Here is a 23,926-nt window from a genome sequence, read left to right as displayed (position 1 = left end):
AAAATATCTCAAGAATTAGAAATTTTTTATTTGAATTTTTTCTCAAAAATTTCTACTTTTGTTAATATTTTAAGCATAAAATTTTGAAAATCCGACATATGTAAACTACAAAAGTTATGAGGGATTGAAATTGGTCGAAAATGCATTCTAAATTTTTTAGTTTAGCGTCACGCCATGGTGCTAAATATGAGTTTTACACGGAAATATGAATGAAATCCTTCATTTGGGGTCCTAGTAGATTCCAAAAAGACATAGTGGGTACCCTGGACCTGATAAGCAGTCGGGGACCTTCCCTTGTTAGATTACATTTTAGATTATTTTCATATGTATATGTATTGGCTTGTTGGTTTCCATATTCCGGATTACAAAAATTTGTGGTTTGTAGCAGATCCGCATACATTAAAGTGTGGCACTAACAATTGAAAAGTAACACCCTAACTTGTATACAATATGGTTTGAGTATTTGCTTATAGATTTCGGATTATTTAAAATTTTCAATTTCTGATTGGCTTACTGTATATTTCAGATTACGAATTATCCTGGTATTGCCCAACCATAGATCGGATATTTTGCGTACTCCGACCTCCGGCCAGCCACGCGTACTCCGGCCTCCGGAAAAAGTCGCGTACTCCGGCCTCCGGAGGCCGGACTACGTACTCCAAGCCCGGAGTACTCCGATCTATGTGCCCAACCCTGCTCGAGGACCTATAGCCAAACCTGCCCAAGCAGGATTAGCTCAATTGGTCAATTTTTAATAAGTGTATTTACATATGAAGCATCTTTTCCTTCATTATTGTCAATCAATGATGTACTTAAACATATATATGTATTTACCGTAAAACCTCTATTTATAGCCCTATTCTAATTATATCCGGTCTCCAAATATAGCCGGGTCTAGAGACAAAGATTTCTAAATTTTAGCCGGGTCTCTAATTGTGGCCAGGTCCCTAATTATCACTTCCCATAACGCCTCTGTATTCCTAGCCCCTCAGCCTTAGCGAATCCACGGTGTACTTATAGGATGTTTTGTTAACTAAGAAAACTGGAAAATCAGTACTCAGGTTGTGTGCTGGAATTAACTTATATTGTTTAAAAATTTGAAATTTGAAATCCAAATTATAACCAAAATACAATTTAGCCGGGTCTCGATTTATAGCCGGTCTCCAATTATAGCCGGGTCTGTCACCCTCAATTTTGGATTTTAGCCCCGGCAATAAATAGAGGTTTTACGGTATGTATCTATATTGATGATCATCTAGATTAAAACTGGATAATTAAAGCATACATAAGTAGTTGTTAAGCCGAATTATTCCTCAGCCTAAAGAAAGCAATTATAATATACATAGGTATGCACATATGTACCAAGTGAACTGTGTTTGTTTTCATACATACATATTGAAATTGACGTATGTAAAGTGGACACCTAAAATTAAGGTAGGTCATCATCGAAACCAGTTTTGAGCACCAAGATTACCAAAATGTCTTTCAAAGTTGATCAGCTTGGCTTACGGATGATGGCCTCCCCCCAATAGCCTCCGCCCAATGGCCTCCGAGTAATGACCTCCGCCCAATAGCCTCCTGAGGAAATTGGCCTCCCGTACCAATGGCCTCCCGTACCAATGGCCTCCCAACCAATATCCTCCCAACCAATCTCCTCCCAGGCCAATCGCCTCCCACCCAATATCCTCCCATGATAAATACACGCATTGTTTTTTAATACTTAACTTATCCAAATCTTAATTGTGTCATCATCACTATTTAGTCATCAGCGAGAGAGCGTTATTGTTTTCATCACTAATATGTAAAAGTACATATATATATTAAGTATGTATATATATATACATACATATATATATACATACTTAATATATATATACTTTTATAAATTAGTGATGAAAACAATGTACGCATACCAGTGTAAAAATCTCCAGTTTCTTTGTTCTCATCACCAATATGTAAAAGTACGTATTTCTGGTCACCATCATTCATCACTTTTACCTGCACGCATGCAAACGACACTGTACTTTTACTCTCGTTTGCGTACAAGTAAAAGTGATGAATGCTGGATGATAGTGAGTAGAGATATATACTTTTACATATTAGTGATAAGAACAAATAAATTGGAGATTTTAACACTCGTTTGCATGCGTAAGGTAAAATGATTAATATTGGATTATTTAGTGACGTTAAGAATGTATTTATACTATATTTCCATCGCCATGACATATATACATACTTAATATTTTACTAAATACTTCATAAATACTTTATAAATACTACTTTATAAATACTTCAATGTTTTATGTTGAATAAAGAACAACGTTCAGGCTTGCATACTTAATATATATATGTACTTTTACATATTAGTGATGAAAACAATAACGCTCTCTCGCAGATGACTAAATAGTGATGATGACACAATTAAGATTTGGATAAGTTAAGTATTAAAAAACAATGCGTGTATTTATCATGGGAGGATATTGGGTGGGAGGCGATTGGCCTGGGAGGAGATTGGTTGGGAGGATATTGGTTGGGAGGCCATTGGTACGGGAGGCCAATTTCCTCAGGATGCTATTGGGCGGAGGTCATTACTCGGAGGCCATTGGGCGGAGGCTATTGGGGGGAGGGGATTTTCTGCAATTCGATCAGCTTTACACTGTAGGTACATAAGTATTGAAAATTTTATCATGCTGACCATGCCCATGTTTCTCACCGATCTTCTTAAAATCATGACTAAAAAATTAAGAAACTACTTAAACACAAACCACAGAACAATATTTTTATATCAAATTTAATTTATGGAAAATATTAGTGAGACACTTGTGCAGAATTTATATAATGGCGAAGTTGGCAAAAATGAGAATTTCCACCATTCAAAATTATGTACATATGTACTTATGCACAGCTTTCGAACTTTTGCATTATGAAAATTATGCGATTTTTTGTCCTTCTTGAATCCCTGAGTTCTCCACAAGTCCATATTAACTCTAGTCTGTGTTAAGTTGCTTGATTTTTGCACTGTTTGTTTTAGGAAGATTGATGAAAAACTTGCTTGACATGTGCATTTATGTAAATAGTTTTTGCGTCAAATTGTTATTCAGGTTTAGTATGTATGTAGACGCGTAAAATCAAGGCATTTAGTAAATAAAGACCAGTTTTGTTTGAGAAGCAGTAAGATACACATATACATACAAGGTGGTTGTAGATCCGAGTTTTTTTTACCTTTCTAAGCAGTCATTCTAAATGGAAGCGTCAAGGGTTCAAGGTTTCGAAGTGCTAAATATGTACATACGTTTTTGGCACTGACTTTTATGAAAACTTTGAATTCAAATATCTCCAATGTAGAAAACGGAATGACATAAATATGTACTTCCAATGGAGATCTCCCAACGTATGCTCACAGATTTGGACCAAACTAGCGTCAATCGATCACAAATATAATTACGATGAAATTTGCAAATAGAACTATCTACCAATGTACAGGTTTTGCAAAGATTTATTTATTTATTGGTTCCTATCTACCTTCGCCTAAATGTACACTATTCTACATACACAATAAATTTTCCTATGGAATTAGTACTATTATTCATTTGATGAGTATGTTTGGCAATGATAATGGCATCGCATTCTTTAGCGCTTCTAACTCCTCCATAAAATTTTGAATCATCTCTTTTTCCCGATCCATCCCATAGAGAACGTTTTCATCACCGAGCACGCCAATTCTCAAGTTGCCTCCAGCGGTGATAAAACTAATCGCGAGACCTTTTTAAAAAAGCGTACTTCAATTACACGTGAACTGAGCAGGTAAAAAGGTTAAGGTTCCCTTGTACGCAGGGCTTGAACTTAAATTTGATCTTGAGTTTCTGCTTTTCCTTGGTTCATATATTAAAATGCGAATTTTGTAACGTGTTCATCTCTGCGTTTTTTTATTACGAATTGAAGATTTTAGTGGATTGAAAAATTGGTAATTCAAAAATTTACAAAGTTAGGAAGTTGGAATTTTGATTTTAAAAAATTCAAAAAATCATGTGAGAAAATCAAACCTGGTACATATACATATGTAACTTTGCAACTCCGCGTTTTGACTAGATGGAACTAGAGATGTAGTTTATACAGAAAATGCTAAACCCGCATACAATGGAACCCTAATATGAATTTTGCTAATTTACATATTATTCTATTTGAAAACCGATAATTGTTAAACTGAGTAAATTTCGATTTTGCAAAAAATCTTGAAAAAATTATCAACAATTTTGAAAAATCAAACTTCAGTCCTCCTAACTTTTCAACTTTATCAATTATCAACTTCCCGAAGCCATAGAATTTTCATTTCGTAAAAACCCCCGGAAATTAACATGTTTCAAAATCATTACTTGAATACATGAATGAAGGGAAGGTTGAGACACAAAAATTCAAATTCAACACCTGCATACCAGGGAACCTTAATGCTAACCTGCATTCCCCGCATACGATCCCACCGTCATGTCGACCTCTTTCATTTTATACCCGCAAAAATTATCAACTTCTTCCGGAGTGGGTATGTTGTAGACGAAAATTTCTTCTTCTTGATCCCTGCCCCTGAAAAACCTCCTTAACCCGGGTCGAGGCAAGCAACCCAGGGAGCATGCGTGTACAGACACCGCTACCGGACAGGCCGATCTTTTCATGGCGACGAGACCTTCGTGCGTTTCAATGAGACGTTTTACCACGTCACGTTCCCCCACGTGGGCCGAGTATGTTCCAAACGTGCTGAAATTGAAGGATACATAATTTCAATTTTTGGCAAGGAATGAACACTGGTGGTGGCTGGAGGCGTCTTTAAATGGCGAAAGGCTTACAAGGGAACATACCGAGGTGTCCAACGAGTTAAGGGTCGACACCTATACCAAAATGACCACAATACATGACTTGTTAAACAAACTGAATGAATTTCCGTGTAAAATTCACTTTTCGTCACGTTGTGACGATATTTGTGGCGAGCGCATGACCATCCGGTTGCCAGCGGGAGAGGTCGGCCACTGAACGATCAGGTCGACCACAAAGCGTCGTCGTCTTTAGAGATTTCAAATTCTTTCAATTTTGAAAACATTTTGAAATTTTGCAGAAATTTTGAGAAAGTTTTGAAATTTTGAAAAAGTTTTGACGTTTTGAAGAAATTTTGAAAAAGTTTTGACGTTTTGAAGAAATTTTGAAGCAATTTTTAAATTTTGAAGCAATTTTTAAATTTTGAAGAAATATTAAAATTTTGAAAAAAAATTGTAGAGGACATGTTGTCTTCAGAGATTTCAAATAACTTCCACACCTCTATTTTCAAAATTTCATAATTGTTTCAAAATTTCAAAATTTTTTCAAAATTTCAAAATTTTTTCAAAATTTCAAAACTTTTTAAAAATTTCAAAAATTTCTCAAAATTTCAAAATTTCTGAAATTTCAAAACTTTCTTCAAAATTTCAAAATGTTTTTAAAATTTGAAAGAATTTGAAATCTCTAAAGACGACGTGAAAGCGATGACACTTCTCTGTGGTCGACCTGATCGTTCAGTGGCCGACCTCTCCTGCTGGCAACCGGATGGTCATGCGCTCGCCACAAATATCGTCACAACGTGACGGAAAGTGAATTTTACACGGAAATTCCTTCAGTTTGTTTAACAAGTCATACATTGTGGTCATTTTGGTATAGGTGTCGACCCTTAACTCGTTGGACACCTCGGTATGTTCCCTTGTTAGCTTAAGTTTCCAGTTGAGTAGACGCTTGTCACATGTATAAGTCTCATCATAATCAAGGGGCACTATTAACAATACACTATTTGTCATATGCACGACATCATTGGACCTTTAGACCCCTCACCTTTCTCCCTCTCGCATTACGTAATTTATGGATGTTTTTAGCTACTGATTTTTTAGCGCTCGGTTCAACGATCATAATTGGACCATGGGAAACCTCTCGAGGCTGAACAGCCGACCTTGCCATAATTAATTAATAAGTAATATCTAAAGTTTCAAAATTATCAAGCAGATCCGATTCGACTTGGGCGGATTCTAAAATAATACGATCCAATCCGAGCCTATCCGATCCGGATTAGGCTAATCCTATTAAATCCAATTTCTTACTTCCCTCTATAGTGTATTGATATTTTTTGTAATCCGATCCAATCCGATTTGGTCGGGCATAAAAAAATCCAATCCGATTTGGTCGGGCATAAAAAATCCAATCCGATCCGACCGTCGGATTCGTCGGATTGGATTAATCCGGTTAATTCGGATATCCGACTCCTCTCTGGGGTGCATTGCAAATACTTAAAGGTATCGATTTCCTGTATGAAATACCGACTTACATATTATTTCCCAAGAGACGTCGTCCCCTTCCCCACAGGGGGAGGAGTGGGGTCTGCACCGTTACGCGGGAAATGGATTCTTCCCCATTCGGAAAATACGACCTCCTCACCGCCCCCAACATGGCCGAGTGCAGCACCGCAGTTCCCGACACCCCGTGAGCCCCTCCCACCTGACGAATTACGCTGAATGGGATTGATTCACTGGAATGGAAGCGGACTCGGGCAGCTATGGTGGAATAGTGTGCGTTATAGTCGACCTGGGTCCAACCCTGGCAAAAATACATTTATTTATAATTAAATAGTCCAAAATCCTGAAAAAAGCTAAGCGTCCAAAATCGTGACATCATATTGAAGCATTTCATAAAACGCTTGTATTTTTGGCGAAACCCATTTGGAAAACTAATGACCCGCCTCTAGTGATTTTCTAATTAATTGGTAATTAAAATTAGCTTGAGTAGTACTAGTTAAGGTTAATAAGTAATTAATAATTAGGTTAATCATGCTATTTAATTAGATAATTAATTAGATTCACTAATTAATTAGAAAGCCCTGCATGCTGGCATAATATCGTATGCCATCAAAATGTTAAAGTTGAAGTTTGTTTTTGCCGAAAACGTGAACCTTTCTCCGTGGATGGTTCAGTTCTTTCAGGTTTTATTAAAACCACTGATTTCCTCCTCATAATTTTGAACTAATGAATTTTCTTGTATGTAGTTAATCATTCTTCTCAACGGATTAAGTATTATGTAAATTTTCTTCTGCATTTTACCCAACACAGAAAACAAACTAACTCACCTCCTTATCTTTAATAAACCAAGCATCATTGACAAACTTCTTTCCATGCTGAATAATATCGTAGGGCGCTCCTAAAATTCTGAGCGCTTCAAAACCCTTCCTTGTGCCTTGGGCAGGAACAAGTTGTTTCGAAATTTTCGGATTTGGTAAACTCATCATTTTCCGAAGAAGTGAAAGCACCGCGTGCCCATCAGCGAGGGCGTGGTGAAACCGGAACAAGACTGCGGAAGTGGGCAGTGGTCCATCCTTTATCCTCTTGATCACAACGAGCTCCCACAAGGGGGCGTTTTTTTCGTAGGGTTGAAATGCCAACTGGGCTTTAATTTTTTTCAGCTCATCGAGACTTAATTCTGTTAATTGATTTAAAAAAATCCTGATTATGTTGTCAATTGGATGCCCGGGTAGTGAGAATGGCGTTCGGCGAGGGAAACAAGGTACTAAAAACTGCTGAGTGCAGAACCACACAAAACCAAGGTTGTGTGTACGATTCTAAGGAAAACTTGTGATTATGCAAGATTATGCAAATACCAATTATGCGAATTTATATTTTGCATAATTTAAAATTGGACAAATTCCCCTCATTTTTTATAACTAATTGGCATGCAAATTTGTAAAAATTGAATTACTTATTCCTGTAGAATTCCTTTATAATGTTGGCAATGGATATCTTGTCAAACTCGTCAAAATATAATTTTGGCGTTCGACCTGGTCTTTTCTTGGGTGATGTCAGTCCGGTTTTTGAAATATTTGTGAATGTATTTTTTGAAATATTAAGTGCTCTAGCTGCGACGTCTGTGGGGGTCCCGTCCAACAGCTCAGGTTGTTTTTTACTTGTTTTTATGAAATGCAGCACGTTTACAATAAGTTTACGTGATTGGCTAGTAAAACCACATGTTTTTACCATGTGCGGAGACTTATAACTTGCCATGATGGCAATATCTTATCAGCAAGCCGGGTAAATGTAGTACAGTGAATTATTTTAATTGATAAGAGTAGAATATTGCTATTTAATCTGCAATCACATTAATAATAATAACTACACATGTCCAAATAAATGGTTACGGCACTAGTTCCTCACCCCAGTCACGTGTTCACCATATCGAGAAGAGCGGTGTCCTACTGAGATTGAGAATATTCAATATGTACATCACATAAATAAAATTTAATTTTTTAACAAGTGCCAGTTCAACATACCTTCTTCATGGGTGCTGATTCCACCACGTGGCAACTCACACTCGGTCCAGAACGGATATCCCAACCAGTGCGTAATATTTCTCCGCAGTTCGGGATACATCAACTTTCCTGGGTCTTTTTCACACCTGGCTTCCAAAATATTTGTCCGTAACATATCCCGGATTTTGTCCGAATCCGCAATTCCGTCAAGGACCACGCAACCCACGACCGTATTTTTGGGGCAGATGTACATCCCATCCGCCGCGAACATACTGTCCAACGGGGCAAGCATAGAAATTAAGCCGGGTTTAAACTGGAATTGTTTTCAAAATTTTGTAAAATTCTAATTTTCTACATATGTAAATTTCTCTTACCACGAATGCCAACAATTTGACCGTACTTCTGACCAGGTAAATCGGAGCGAAGGCCAAAAGCAGGAAGGGAGCGAGCAGCCATAATGGCAGGTAAAGAGATACCACGAATAAATGTAGTATTTTACTCATTCTTCGCGGCGAACATGTGCACTTTCAACGTAGAACTCGATAAGAGGCTGGGCATAAAGCATGTGATCAGTTTTCGGCAAATTTTTAACCCTACCCCCCGGAATACGCGCCATGTTATCATTAACATGGGAAGGATAGGATGCACTGATCCCTATCGCCCCTCCCGGCTTATAAATCGAAATAATCGATCACATGCTTTCTGCACAGTCCCGAATTCATTAACAAACACACATTTTAACCATTTCCTTGCTCTGTTGACTTATTTTAAAATTTTGGAGGACAAATTTAGTTCATTAATGGAGTTTGGTTTAATGAGTTTTGTAAATTTCTGTGGGGTTGAGATCTCCTCCTACTAAATTTGTCTTAATCTGTGTTTAATCTTTTAAAAAATTGAATGAAACGAATTACTCTGCGAATTTGCAGTTTAAAATTTTTAAATGAATTCCCACAATGTGTGAAATGATTAAAAACTGTGTGCTACTTTTGTCTTGATGAGCTACCTTAATGGTCAACTTATTATGACAAACTGACAGTTGAAAAATTGTTCCAAACTATACCGGGAATTTATAGCGAGTTATGTCAAAAAATCTAGCCAAAAATTTGGAGTCACATGACACATATTTTCATTGAATGGCCCATTTGAAGAAAAATATTGGGGAGCAAATTCGCGCTACACCCCTCATTTTCGTCCAGTGGAGAAAAATACTTAGAAAAGTGAACTTTACCGCCAATATTTTTTTTCCTTTAAAGGGGCCATTCAACCGAATGGTAAGTATCACGTGAGAGCTAATTTTTGGCCTGTTTTTTTTACATAACTCGCTAAACAATGACGTTGTAGCTTGATAAAAGGTTTCGTTGTGAGCAAAAAAAGAGACAAATTGAGATAAATGTATACTGGCCACGAGGGATTGGAAGTGGGTCACATTTATAACATTCACACCACAAGGTAACCCAGCAAGGTGAAAAACCATTATTTTATTTATGTATGTCCCTCAAGGAAAAAAAACAAGCATTAATATTGGCTATACTTAAAATAAAAATATGCAAATAAGCTTGGCTTATTTTTATTTCGCGTGTAGAACAAGTATTGCAAGTGATTTGTCGGCATTGAGCTTGAGGAAAATTTATCTCAATCTCGCCAACGATACAGAACCAGACGATACATAAATACATATTTCTCTAAAAACGCGACGATAAACTTGTTGGATTTACATATATCAATTCATTAAAATTGTAGTCATAAAATATACTGTCACTCTCATGTTGCACAATTAAAAAAATTCAACTTTTTCCTTATTTTGGCATCCAAGGCTCAGTACACTCTTAGAAATTTGGTTAGGATTATGACCAAAAGGTAAACGTATGTATGTGACTCTACCGACGTGCTTATAAATTTGTCACCAACTGGTTAAAAATTTATTAAGTAGCTTCAGCTACTGTATGAGAAGACTTTGTCTGTCTGTCTGTCTGTTCGTCTGTCTGTGTCCTTTTGTCAGCAGGATAACCGGAGAATAGAGCGATATAATCGAAATCGGTTTGCGGCATCATACATATGACCCCAGGGGGAGGATCCTCTCAACTTTTGGGGTCACTCGAAAAACACCCCCTGTATAGTCAGGGGGTGCGATTGGGGTAAAATGAAGTCTTTTACGTGTACAACTCAGATCTGGTTGGGACTAATTTTATTTTGTTCACCACAAAAAATAAGCATACCCGTATTTTTTCATTTTTCCTAATGCGCTAATTTAAGCGCGTGGCGCGAATTTTAAAACATTTTTCAACCAAAACCTCGGTTTTTAAAAAATCTGTAAATTTTCAAATTTTAGGGCGAATCCAAAAATTCGAACACATGTCTCTTCAGAATGACTTATTTGACCTATAAAAAATCCACATACACTATTTTTTGAAAGATTAAAAATTTGAAAGAGTTTACAATTTTAATGAATTTCAAGAACTGGCAAAAAATTTTGAAATTCAAATTTCGAGACAATTGGATTAAGTCATTCTGAAGAGACAAGTTTTCGAATTTTTGGATTCGCGTTAAAATTCGAAAATTTACATATTTTTTAAAAACCGAGGTTTTGGCTGAAAAATGTTTTAAAATTCGCGCCACGCGCTCGAATTAGCGCATTAGGAAAAATGAAAAAATACGGGTTTGCTTATTTTTTGTGGTGAACAAAATAAAATTATTCCCAACCAGATCTGAGTTGTACACGTAAAAGACTTGCATTGTTAATTTAAATGTGCCAGAGTTGTACCACATCCACTGGGCGCCAGGGGATGAGGTCGGTGCAAAGCGAGTAAATATTGGCAACATTAATGAACAAATATTTTTTACACATGTATTGTCAAAGGTAAACTTGTCATCTTCACTTTACCAATTTACATATTATTGACGTGCCTATATTACGACCTTTTAAATATAATCATCAAAGCATTTAAGGAGCCCACATTAATCGTGGACAGGATTTGGCTCTAATTTACATACATATTTATTTATGTCCCTAGTCGATCTGTTGAGTTAATTGAATTTTTTTTGTGCTTTTGCCTTCAAGTCAGAAACCTGTCTGACATTGAGCACGTCGATAGTATTCTTCAATTTTAGTTACATATAAGCATATGTGTAGCATGTACATGCATATGTACGTACGACTTTACAATGCATCAGGTTCGCTTTGTTGGTATTTGCATACTTGGACTCGAAGTAGACACATTTAATGTGTCCCCTTGAAGTCAAAATTGAAGTTCATAATACATAAGCTTATGTAAATAGGTGGTCCATCCGAACCAGTTGTCAGACGAGAACATGTATTTACTTATATATTTACTTGTGGAGATCAGTTTAGTCGACGGTTTGCCATGCTCTGAGAGCATACAAATAATTTATGTGTGATTTATGTATGATGCAAATTATTTACATATGCAAATGATTTATGAATACAAGCTATTTATTCTCCAGGCTACAGATGCGTATAGAATGTAATTTTCCTGTTTTCTTTTTCGATTCAAATAAATTTAGGTAAAAACCGGAAAGTTCATTATAAAAATACTCATATAATTAGGCCATGATTCAAAATATGCCTTTTCTTATTTTCGTTTTAGAAATAAACTTTGTTTTCGATTAACAATTGGAAAATCACAGGTGTATTTAATTATTTTTGTCTGTACGAATTATGGGCGAGGGGGGATCAAATGTGTAGGGGATGAAAGGTCTCTGATTCACACGGTTTTGAAAATTAAAATTCAGAAGCTGAAAATTTTTGCAACAGAAACTATTTCTTTATTAGTCATGTAAATATCTGGGTTCTGTAAGTATGTACATATTTACAAACGTTTCGAAATTTTCATGCAGTATTTTGAAATATATTTGTATCCGTAAAAGAATAACTACATACTTCTATAGAATATGTAACTCATCCCAAAATTTGCTTAGCTAAATTAAATCGCAAATTAACAATGCACTTTCATATATCGCAAGTTATGTAAATCTAACTCCATAAATCCCTGCATACATCTACCGAAACGCACTATTTTGCCTCAAAATCTACACTGATATCATGCTCATTTACTCTTTTTGTCGAATTATCAACTAGATTAATGGCATCCAAATTCTCTGTGCTATGATCATCCCCATCAATCTGCATAGCGTCGTAGCACTTAATGTTCTTCAACCTGTGCCCGGTACCCCCGATGAGTGCTTTGTGCAAAGTAGCATTGTCAATTGTACATGATTTGCTTGATCCTGTAAAGAAAACGCACCACGGGCCGTGTCGTTCGACAAAAGCTCGCTCATCGCTGCTCGGTGGGCCAAATGTCAACATATTTAGATTGGATCCCGGCACATTGCAACATTTGACCGACTTAAAAGCAATATTTTGCCCCACTATAGCAATCCCGAACGTTACTTAATTGACTTCCTTCCCCTCTAACATACACGTAACCACTAATTACGTTATTCACAAGACAATTTCTACCCGATATGTGCAAATTAATATATTAGTATATTCCAAATTAAGATTAGAAAATCTACAGACATTTGCAGTAATATCCAAGCTCAAATGCTGATGGGTGGAAATATTAACCCCGAGTAATATTAAAGTAATATTAATTAAGTAATAAAATAAACCGTTACAACGAATGTAACCAAGGGGTGAAACGGCAGAATAATGATTCCACGAAAATCCGAAAATTCGGTTTTTTGCATGTTACCCGGGTGTTTTGACACGGAAGGAATCGTCTGATGTCAAAATGGTGATTGGATTCGGATTCCCCGTCTTCAAAACTGTCAAAAACCTTGAAAATCCGAAAATTCGGTTGTTTTGCATGTTACCCGGGTGTTTTGACAGGGTTCCCGGGTATCTACAATGCCCATCTTCGAACTCATCCGAGCTATTGACCTTAGGTGTAGTTTGCAAAAAACCGTTCCGAGAAATTCGCATTCGTTCAAAAGTTATCATGCGGACAGACGGACGGACAGACACACAGACGCACAGACAGACAGACGGACAGACAGACGGACATAACATTCTTATAAAGGGGTTCCACCCCTTAATAATTAAATATAATTATAAATATATAACGTACATATATATATATATATATATTAATTATAATTAAAAGTAATATTATCCACTGCAATGCTGCAACAAGTCTGTATTCCCTCTTTTTTATTCTCTTTTATATTAATGTTTACAACGTCACCTGGCTCCAAGAAATCTTTGACAGAAGAGCATTGTTCATGTGATTCTACAGTAAACTCCTGTTTATGACCGTCGATTAACCATATTTCATCATGTCCCCTAATTCTGTCCTTAACGAGTCGCTTAGTGAGTTTAATAATCATGTCTTTCCACTTTCGAAACCACCAGTCTGCCCTTTTAACAAGACTTTTCTTTGAATCTTGCACCAGCATGTGGAACATTGATCTCGTATCCTTCTGCTTAATTAGCTGGAGAACTTCCCAAGATACTAAACCAAACGAGTATAAATCTGCGGGAATGCTGTAATCAGACAAACTAGTTTCTGGAGCACGATACGTGACACTGCCCACAAAACAAGTTAGGGTTTTGGTGACAGTGTGTTCATCGTGGACTTTTCGGCAAAGTCCGAAATCTCCCACTTTCACGGGAAATGCGAACTCCTCCCCGGTTGGTGAGAAGGAGAACATAATATTTTCTGGGCGAAAGTCCCGATGCATGATTTTATTGTTGTGCAGGTATTTTAGCCCTTCATACATGTCGAGAACTATGCGCTTTCGAATTGGGTGTAATTCTGGGTTGTCAACCTCATTATTTCTGGTCAACCAGTGACGCAACGTCTTACCGCATAACTCCATTTGGATGCAGAGGGTGGGAATTTGTGTTTTCCGGTGTGCTCGACGCGACAAGGAGTAAAGTTGATCCAAAACGTCTTCATTATTTTGGAGACATCTAATATTTCGCAGGATATTAACATCTTCTTCCGTGAAAGGTGTGTCTGTTGCTTTTAATATTTCAACCAAATTGTCGTGTTTCTTTCCTCTCATTAGTTTGTATTCCCGGGAGAGACGAAGTTTATCGGTTTCGTCTCCTACCAGGTTTCCTAGTGCGTCGGTGAATATGATCTTAACGGCGGAAAGGTTGACCTGTCCACTGACCTAAATCGCAAGCCAAAGAATTAATTTGTTTAATTAGGTAGTTGCAACTACATAGTTATTAAATAGTTGCACACATGACAGAATGAATGCACCACTAAGGTATTCAATTGTGGAGATAAATTCTGAACACAAATTGTGACTAGGAATTTGACAACTTTTTCACGTCTCATAATTAATTCCGTGTCTAAAATTTTTCTTTCCCAATATGTATAAAAATCAAAATTACCCCCTGGAAAACGTAACCGAACGACCCATATCCAAGAAAAGATTCCAATGAGAGATAATCAAACCAGGATGTAAGTGATTCAACACAAGAGTCGTGACCTATTGGGTCAATATCACCCATTTTCTGTGAAGGAATATTACCCCAAAAATTTGTTAACGTGAAACAAACTGGAACACCAATAATTGTCGGATAAACAAATTGCAATAAACTACGAAGTAAATTGGCATCCTTACATATGACAAATTAAGGACGTTATATATGACGTTAGGTTAGCAACAAGACCGAGTTCTTCACTTTATACATAGTATGTCCACATAAATGTGCAGTTCGTGTACGTGTTAGTCGCTGACCTATTTGCCACTGGAAAATAACAACAAAGAATAGGGCCCAATTCTCCTCTACGACTTATATACATATGTCTTCGGTATAGGCCCGTGGAGGAAATTTTGAAAAAGAACTAATTATTTCCAAATAATATTATTTATTACCTTGTTCATTCATAAAAATTTCGAATAAATAGCTGCAATACATATTTTGTGATATATATATATATATATATATCACTTATAATATTCCGGTAAAGTCACGCAGGTAATGATTTCTCGGTAATAAATTTGGTAATAATGTTTTACCATGTGGTAAAAAATCGTTACCATGATAGTAAACTTTATTACCAGGCCATTACCCCACGGTACAGCTTTACACTATCACTTTGGCAGAGTCATAAATATACTTTACGGTAATGTTTATTACCAGATTATTTACAGTGTATCATTACAAATTCTTGTACGGGCCATCCTGGTCCGACTATGTATTATTTGCGATGTGACATGATCTTCACGTCTCGGCATATTATTTATTATTCATGTGCTGTCTACAGTAGGGCCGTTCATAAATTATGTAAGGCCAGCGGGGATAGGTTTAATGATCCATGTTATCGTGACTACCTGACACATGTTATAAGGGGGAGAGGGGGGAGGGGGTCTAGAAAATCGCGATTTTGGCGTCACATACTTTATGAACGTCCCCTTATTGCGTGGTTTTATATCCTATGAATATCAGTGCGACAATTATGCCCACATATCCTGGCGTGTTCACAAATATATGTACTAAATATATACAAATGTGAGATTGTTATCATGTAGGAAAGTGTAAGTGCTGGGTAAGCAATAAAAAATCAGACATACTCATATGTATCTACATACTTACACATCCATGGGCTATACTTTATTTACTATACATAAATGAAGTCAAACATTTTTAATTACCTACAAGTTTAATCGATTCAAATTTTGTTGAATTCACGAACAACATTTTGAAAATGTTGAAAACCTTGTTAGATGTGAAATCGATAGCATCCATAAATTATACACAAGGTTTACAATAAATATATATTAATTAGATGTATTTGTATGTATGTATGTACATATATATTTGTATAACCTTATTAGAAAAATTACAGGACTAATTATCCAGATTAGGCTAGAGAGTTATATCAAAAGTTATATCAAAAGTTTATCAAATTCACACCGTGCTGATTAAAATTCACAAGCTGTAAATTTTTGCAGCAAAAACTACTTCTTTATTAGTCATCTAAATATCTGGGTTCTGTAAGTATGTACATATAAACGTTTCGAAATTTGCATACAGTATTTTGAAATACATTCGTGTACGTAGAAGAATAACTACACTCTTAGCAAAATGGTATTGAATCATCCCCAAACCGAGTTCATATATGACTTAACCGGAGCCGTGATAAGGGGCAACACCGCATTGTGAAAAATATACCGTTGTGGTGATGAAAACTCACTACTTGGAATCTAACTATTACCAACCCGGGGAGAAATTATCACCAAACCAATACCCGCATGGGGACTCAGCACCAGTGCATAGTGCAAAAATGATGCAAGCGCGGTCAAAAAACCAAATTCCGGAGTTTATCTCCACTTTGGAATGGTCCTTCTACTTTCTGGATTTGAATCCCCGGATTATGAAAAGAACGTCAAAGTTAGGGGCAAAAGTGTGTTCTAAACCTCGTCGCAGTATAGAGGTCTGAAAACATTTTTTGACCACGGAATGGAACACTATATGCATCCAAGAATTTAGAGCGTGTTTCAATAGAGGACTGCAGGCAGCATCCTAGACTATTAAATTATACAAAATTCCAGTCGCACTGTCAAGTACGCTGAGAAGATATCATAGAGTTATAAATATATCCAGAGGGAGTAATATGGCTCTTTGTTCTGTGAGAATGCAAGTCACGTGATGTAAACAACTTCACTATCGCCACATGTCATCATCACTCATTAATCTCAACATCACCAGTTTGTCACTACGCACCGCCACAAACAGCACATGTTAATAAGATAGACGAGAATGAAAAGTGGACGCCTATGCCACCTATGTAAAGGAACTGCACTCTGCTCTGCTGCATTAATTATTTTAACTTTACACAGGTGCCACTTAATGAGCAGGTTTTATATTTGTATATGTTATTGCATTGAGTTAGGATCCCTTGGAAGATATAAACACGTACATTACATAGCATTTGTACACATTGGTATACATACATACATATATAGACTTATTGCCACACATTAGTGTGATATAAATTTATTTCCCTGTTAGTGGGACGTCCGTAAGTTATGTCGGGCATAAAATACCGACCTTTGATACCTAATCTCCCCCATTGTCACGTGTTACACCTAATGTATGTAAATTGCTGACATGTTGCCCTCAGCCGAGACATATTTGTGGGTACACACTCATTCATTTTTCGCACATATTACATTTAAATCTCAGTAAATCTTAACTACTTTTGGTATTTTTAGTGTATTTTTTCGTGATCACATTCTTACACAAGGCTACACTTTTGTCGTGCTCAACTCGGTTTTTGTCCAACCATCAATGAGATTGAGGGCTTCTAGGTCCTCTACAGTATGGTCTTTCCCACTAATCTGAATAGCATTATTGCACTTAATATCCTTCAAAATATGTCTCGTTCCTTCAATCAACCCATTGCGAAAAGTAGCCTTATCAATTGTACATGACTGATTAAAGTGTGACACATAAAGACATAGTGAGCCGTATTGTTGGACAAATGCATACAAATCATCTGGATCAGTGTAATGCACATGATTTGTCACCTCGGTAGGGGAGACATTGTAACAATTAAACGATGTTAAAACATTTTTGTTTCCGTGTATAATAATTCCGAACCTTACGCGGCGGCCGGGGCCTTCGGGGTGACAAGTTGTAATGTTACTCAGTTGATTTTCATCTCCTATAACATCCACAAAATCACAAGTTATGTTTTTGACTATATTATTGCTACCCTGAACACACAAAGATTCCAGATTCAGATTACTAATTGTACACAAATTTCCCACAATTTCTAATCTTAAATGACGAAGGCTTGGTTTAGTAATCCCATTAAAAGTAGCATTATCCACATTAAAATCGTAAAACTGGCTTGTCTCGTCCTTAATGTTAATATTTACGATATCCCCCGCCACCAAGTAGTCTTTGATTGCAGATAATTGCTCATGTGAGTCTACAGTAAAATCAGATTTGAGTGGGTCGACTATCAATATTTCGTAATGTCCTTTAATTCTGTCTTGAACGCGTCTCTTAGTAATATTAACTATAATATTTGTCCAATTTCGAAACCACCAATCTGAGCCCTTAATTAGATTAGTTTCTGCGTCATGCACCAGCCTGTGGAACATTGATCTCGTATCCTTCTGCTTAATTATCTGGAGAACTTCCCAAGATACTAAACCAAACGAATACAAATCTGCGGAGATGCTGTAATCAGAGAAATTAGTTTCTGGAGCACGATAAGTGACACTTCCCACAAAACAGGTTAGGGTTTTGGTGACAGTCTGTTCCCCATGGACGTTTCGACATAGCCCAAAATCTCCCACTTTAACGGGAAATGTGAACTCTTCCGCTGTTGATGAGAAGGAAAACATAATATTTTCTGGGCGAAAATCCCGATGCATGATTTTATTGTTGTGCAGGTATTTTAGCCCTTCATACATGTCGATAACTATACGCTTTCGAGCTGGGTGTAATTCCGGATTGTCAATCTCATTATTTCTAGTTAACCAGTGACGCAACGTCTTACCGCATAACTCCATTTGGATGCAGAGGGTAGGAATTTGTTTTTTTCGTTGTGCTCGCAACGATAGCGAGTGAAGTTGATCAAGAACGTCGTCATTGCTCTGAAGACATCTAATATTTCGCAGGACAATGACATCTTCTTCAGTGAAAGGTGTGTCTGTTGCTTTTAATATTTCAACCAAATTGTCGTGTTTCTTTCCTCTCATAAGTTTGTATTCTCGGGAGAGGCGAACTTTGTCGTCTTCGTCGTCTAATAGGTTTCCGATGGCGTCGATAAAGATGACTTTCACGGCGGAAAGGTTGGCCTGTCCACTTATCTAAAATATAGTACAAGTAAGTTGTTGGTGTAGTTAATATTATGATGAATCGAAGTCAACCGGATAAAAAATCTTCCGCTCTTGCTCGTCCTGTGGAGCACGTGAGTGAGATGAAGGGCAAGTGCCGTGGCATGGAGGCCTTCTAATTAATCCCCAACTTCGATTACATTAGCCGAATCAGCCGAATTATCCTATTATTTAACACCAGTTTAGTTGATTTTGCGTTTAAATTATTCAATTTGTGTCAAGAATTTGGATAATTGAATGAATTTTACGCCAAAAATGAAATAAGCTGGTGTCAAATAATAGGATAATTCGGCTAATGTACTCCATGTGATGAACTCAAGTAGCGTGAAACGGAGTTTGATAAGGCACTTTTTTAATTATCTCAGAGTGGGTGTACCTTAGACTTAAAGCGGGCCAATTTTAAATATGAATCCATCCGGTTAATTTCTATTCACCACAATAGCAACCAAGCGTAAGTTATTATGTGACAGGATCAGAATCCTATAATATGGAGAAAACGACGGGTAGCCACTATGACCATAGATGAATGATTTAGTCTTCTCACTTAGGCATCACGCCGCGATTACATATATTAGCCGAATTATTATATTATTTAACACTAGTATGTTTTCATTTAGACGTTCAAATTATTTAATTCGTGTTCAAAATTTAGGTTTACTTTTACGCCAAAATAAAAATATACTAGTCTACATAATATTTATAACAATTCGGCTAATATAAATAAGCGAGGAGCGATGCATACATATGTAAGAAGGCCTGCATCACATGGCCACATATTTCAACACAATTACATTATCCCCTTTCGGGTGGGTTACAGGACACAAATTTTTAAATTCACTACTCACTAATGGTCACAAATTCACAATTAATTCCGCGCCTAAAATTTTGCTTGGCTCAATATGTGTAAAAATCAAAAATTCAAAGATTACCCCTTTAAAAACATAACCGAACCACCCAAATCCAAGAAAAGATTCCAACGAGAGATAGTCAAACCAGGATGTTAGTGATTCTACACAAGAGTCGTCGTGACCCATGGCGTTAGGATCGCACATTTCCTGGAAGGAGTATTATTTTAAAATTTGTCAACGTGAAACGTGAAACTTGAAGGCGAGTAATTGTAAAATAAACTAAAATGTTAGAAACTACGCAGTAAATTATGTAGCACATGATACCTAAGGTTAGCAGCAAGAGTGAAATCTTTACTTTATAAATATGTATGCTTACATAATAAACGTCCAGTATGTGGAAATCTGTGTTAGTCACGACACCACTAGAAAATAACAACATATAATTATTATGCCATATTTTTTTTTGCGATGTTGGCTGACTTCATCTTCACTTCTCGCATGCTATTTATTAATTCATGTGGTGACCACCGAATTTCTTCTAGCTTGGGGGCCGTTCATAAATTATTTGACACCAGAGAGGATTGGCCTAATGCTCTCGTGACTATCTGACACATGTTAAAAGGGGGAGGTGGAGGAGGGGGTCTAAAAAATCGCGATTTATCAATAACATAATTTATGGACGTCCCCTTATTACATTGGTCTCATATATCGAACAAGTTCATCCGGCTGATATCCTGGCGTTAGTGCATATGTGTATATGCATACGTAAATACGAGAATGTTTATATGTAAAGGTACAGTCAATCCAAGAAGTATAGGCAACCCCCGTACAAGCTAAATAAATAAAATTGGCTATAACATTGGCATGCATTATCAAACTAGCATGAAATCTTGCATACATTTTACGAGTTTAATGTAGTATTCGATTGTTTTATTAATTAAAATTAGATAATCGCAGTTTTTAAATAATTTGTTGGAAAACTTACAAAACTAACCAACAAAAAGTATTGGCACCTTTTAATAAAAAATCGTAAAAGAAAGAAATTGCAATTTTGTTTCGACAATCTGCCTCTAGTACCACGTAGCAACTAACCGCGATGCAGTAGGAGCAGAAACACGCCTTGGAATTTACTCCACTAGGGTCTCTTCGATATGATTTCCCACTAATATTTCAAAACTTTGACCAGCTTGATTCTTTACGAATTGTTTTCTACCAGAGAGTGCCAGATACTCTTAACTCAACCGAAACAATCAGATTCATGTCCGGAGACTGTGCAGACAACGGAAGAAGCTTAACCTATTCGGTGTCCAAAAATCTCGCCTTTAATTTGGTTACCTGCTTGGCGTCAGTAAATTATTGGAATACAAAGCTCCTTCCTGGTTCAGTTTGTTTAACAGATCACATCAGATTTTCGTTTGGAATTCTTAAATATCCCTGATTGGTCATAATTTAGGCGTTACTTTACTACACGTTAGTTTACTACACGCCGACCTGGACATTTTACCCCAAACCGTAATCGGGATGCAAGCATTCGTTTTTTTTGATCCTAACTATGCATCAGTTAGACTTGAACCATCGAATACAATCGGAATAAGCAAATGGAGCTTCTGTGAGACCAGCAGACTCTTTTCATCCATCAAAAACTTACAGTTAACGGTATTTAGCCAATTCTAATTGCCTTATTTAATTTCGTTTGGGGGCCCACGCGTCCATTGGGTTACTTGACCCTTAAACTCCATGGCATGAATTTGACTGTTCACCGTATTGTTTTATTTCTTGACTCCATAGTTGGTTCTCAAAATCCAGTTGAGTTTTGGAGATGAAATCCTACTGTGTCGACGAACTTCTTTGTTAATTACTCTATCAATAATAGGGACAGATGATTTTTTTCAGCCAAATCGTTGAAAACAAGCAACCAGAATTTTAATGTTTTACTTATTTGATATGTTTTGATTATTAAATATGCCGAAGTATGTTTTCAGCTTAAGTGTTCCATCTCCAAGCTTATTTTTGAAAAGCGACGTGACTATTTCTCGCTCTGCCAAAAATATCCATTTTAGTGTCACGTTTTGGCCCAAAGCAACACCAATCTAGACTTCTGAAGCAGCTAACGTCATATTTGGCTATCTAATTATCTTACCACGACGAAATGTACATACATGAAGATTACAATAATAATTTCGCACACTGAATTCAGCCAAATGTTGCCAATACTTTTTGGAGAGGCGTACAAGACGCTTTTGGGTTAAAATCAAAATTTCGCTGTGACTCTTTAATTTAGGTCTGAGACAGGATTATAATCGAATACTGCATTAAATTTGCAAAATGTGTGCAAAATTTCATGGTAATTTGATGATGCATGGTAGTGTTATAGCCAATTTTATATAGCTTGAATTGGGGTTGCCTATACTTTTTGGATTGACTGTGTGCATGAAACTACACTGGAAAAAATCAAGTATATTCAAATGCATTTACTTAAACATCGTTTATACTTTATTTGCTTTTAGTTATGTATGTATGTGAAGACAAACATTGTCAATTTCAATTAAGAGTTTTACATTGTGAAATCGAATTCATGAAGTATACAGTCGTATCCCAGTGAAGACAAAAAAATTAATATGTACATAAATGTGTGAATATTTATTTTTATAACCTTATTTAAAAATTGACCTAAGGTAACCTACACGCTTAAAAATTATTACCCTAAACGAAGTAAAATATAACTAAGAACAAAAGTAAAAATGATTATACCTGATTTGGGGTATACAGCCCCCACTCAGCAACAAAGTAAGGAAAGTTACCCTTCGTTAAAGTGGATTTATTGCAATTAAATCCACTTAAAAATTGAGAAAATTGTAGGTTATGAATAATTGTAGACAAACTTACCCTTTAAAGTATCCAACTAGTAGTCCAGCCATCATTGCGATACTCGTCGAGCAGTTTCTTCAATGAAGTACAGTTGGTGTGGAATATTTCACGAATTTTGATTAATTAATTAGGTAAATTAATTAATTCCTACTTTAGTTTTAATTCAAAATCGAACACTCGTCCTACAACGACGAGGGAAAAGTGGAGTGTGGCGGCCAAGCTTTATTTTTCGCGGAACTAGGTACCCGGAATTTAATAAACGCCATTACAGCGTTACCCTGACTGGTGTAACGTCTAACTTATTTTAAAGAAATGCAGTGACTAAACTAAAATTATGGCTAAATGATGCGTAACTAAAAGTGAAGTTATCGATTTAACGCTAAATATAGTCAATGTTACGATATATATAATTAACTACCAGTTTACTTCTGGCAAAGTCGGGAATATTTTTAAGCGTGTTGTAAGGCGAGTGTTCGATTTTGAATTAAAACTAAAGTAGGAATTAATTAATTTAGCTAATTAATTAATCAAAATTCGTGAAATATTCCACACCAACTGTACTTCATTGAAGAAACTGCTCGACGAGTATCGCAATGATGGCTGGACTACTAGTTGGATACTTTAAAGGGTAAGTTTGTCTACAATTGTCCATAACCTACAATTTACTCATTCATTTCATTTTATTTTGAAATAGAAAATGCAATAACGGACGACGCGTTGTTACTTCTCAGCAAAATTTGGCAACAATTGTACCAATACTTGGCCATCGCACGAAACTTTGGGAGGAACTCAGATGTTGAAAAATGCCACGATTTACGTGTTTCAAATGCAAAAATGCCTTTACCAAAATTGGCATTACTCTCCGATCGCTTTAAAGATGTACATAGGTTATCAATGTTAAGTCAATTATTTGTAAGTTGTGATTTATAGAGTTTAAGTGGATTTAATTGCAATAAATATTAGCTATGAGGATATTTACAAATGCGGCATTCATTTTATTGAGACACTAAATACTGCGACCATTATTCATTTTACTTAATATTGGGTTAGCAGAGTAACCCCAACCAGGGTTAGC

General features: G+C 36.4%; 3 protein-coding genes across 9 annotated transcripts; all 3 read right to left on the bottom strand.

Annotated features, from left to right (window-relative positions):
- Window positions 1-3,478: 3,478 nt before the first annotated feature.
- LOC118433228 lies at window positions 3,479-9,688 on the bottom strand. 7 transcript variants are annotated; one of them, XM_035844929.1, is made up of 9 exons: window positions 9,037-9,688; window positions 8,677-8,852; window positions 8,324-8,615; window positions 8,208-8,248; window positions 7,756-8,141; window positions 7,130-7,479; window positions 6,335-6,603; window positions 4,454-4,749; window positions 3,479-3,762 (listed from the first exon to the last, which is right to left on the bottom strand). In XM_035844929.1, the coding sequence occupies exons 6-9, from the start codon at window positions 7,286-7,288 to the stop codon at window positions 3,587-3,589; spliced, it is 900 nt and encodes a 299-aa protein (XP_035700822.1). In that variant the 5' UTR covers window positions 7,289-7,479; window positions 7,756-8,141; window positions 8,208-8,248; window positions 8,324-8,615; window positions 8,677-8,852; window positions 9,037-9,688; the 3' UTR covers window positions 3,479-3,586. The 7 variants fall into 7 exon arrangements, with proteins under 7 accessions (XP_035700822.1, XP_035700823.1, XP_035700824.1 ...); XM_035844930.1 differs by having other exon boundaries at window positions 8,677-8,826; XM_035844931.1 differs by having other exon boundaries at window positions 9,306-9,688.
- A 2,391-nt stretch (window positions 9,689-12,079) lies between these two features.
- On the bottom strand, window positions 12,080-15,057 carry LOC110861691 (sporulation protein kinase pit1). The gene is made up of 2 exons (XM_022110813.2): window positions 14,667-15,057; window positions 12,080-14,440 (listed from the first exon to the last, which is right to left on the bottom strand). Exons 1-2 carry the CDS (start codon window positions 14,784-14,786, stop codon window positions 13,409-13,411), a joined length of 1,152 nt encoding a protein of 383 aa, XP_021966505.1. The 5' UTR covers window positions 14,787-15,057; the 3' UTR covers window positions 12,080-13,408.
- An 835-nt stretch (window positions 15,058-15,892) lies between these two features.
- LOC118433190 (probable serine/threonine-protein kinase PknB) lies at window positions 15,893-20,228 on the bottom strand. Its single transcript, XM_035844876.1, has 2 exons — window positions 20,065-20,228; window positions 15,893-19,108 (listed from the first exon to the last, which is right to left on the bottom strand). The coding sequence occupies exons 1-2, from the start codon at window positions 20,185-20,187 to the stop codon at window positions 17,531-17,533; spliced, it is 1,701 nt and encodes a 566-aa protein (XP_035700769.1). The 5' UTR covers window positions 20,188-20,228; the 3' UTR covers window positions 15,893-17,530.
- Between the last annotated feature and the right edge of the window lie 3,698 nt (window positions 20,229-23,926).

Source organism: Folsomia candida, unplaced genomic scaffold (genome assembly GCF_002217175.1).
Source record: "Folsomia candida strain VU population unplaced genomic scaffold, ASM221717v1 Fcan01_Sc044, whole genome shotgun sequence".
Classification (NCBI taxonomy): domain Eukaryota; kingdom Metazoa; phylum Arthropoda; class Collembola; order Entomobryomorpha; family Isotomidae; genus Folsomia; species Folsomia candida.
This window is presented reverse-complemented; position numbering and strand designations above follow the sequence as displayed.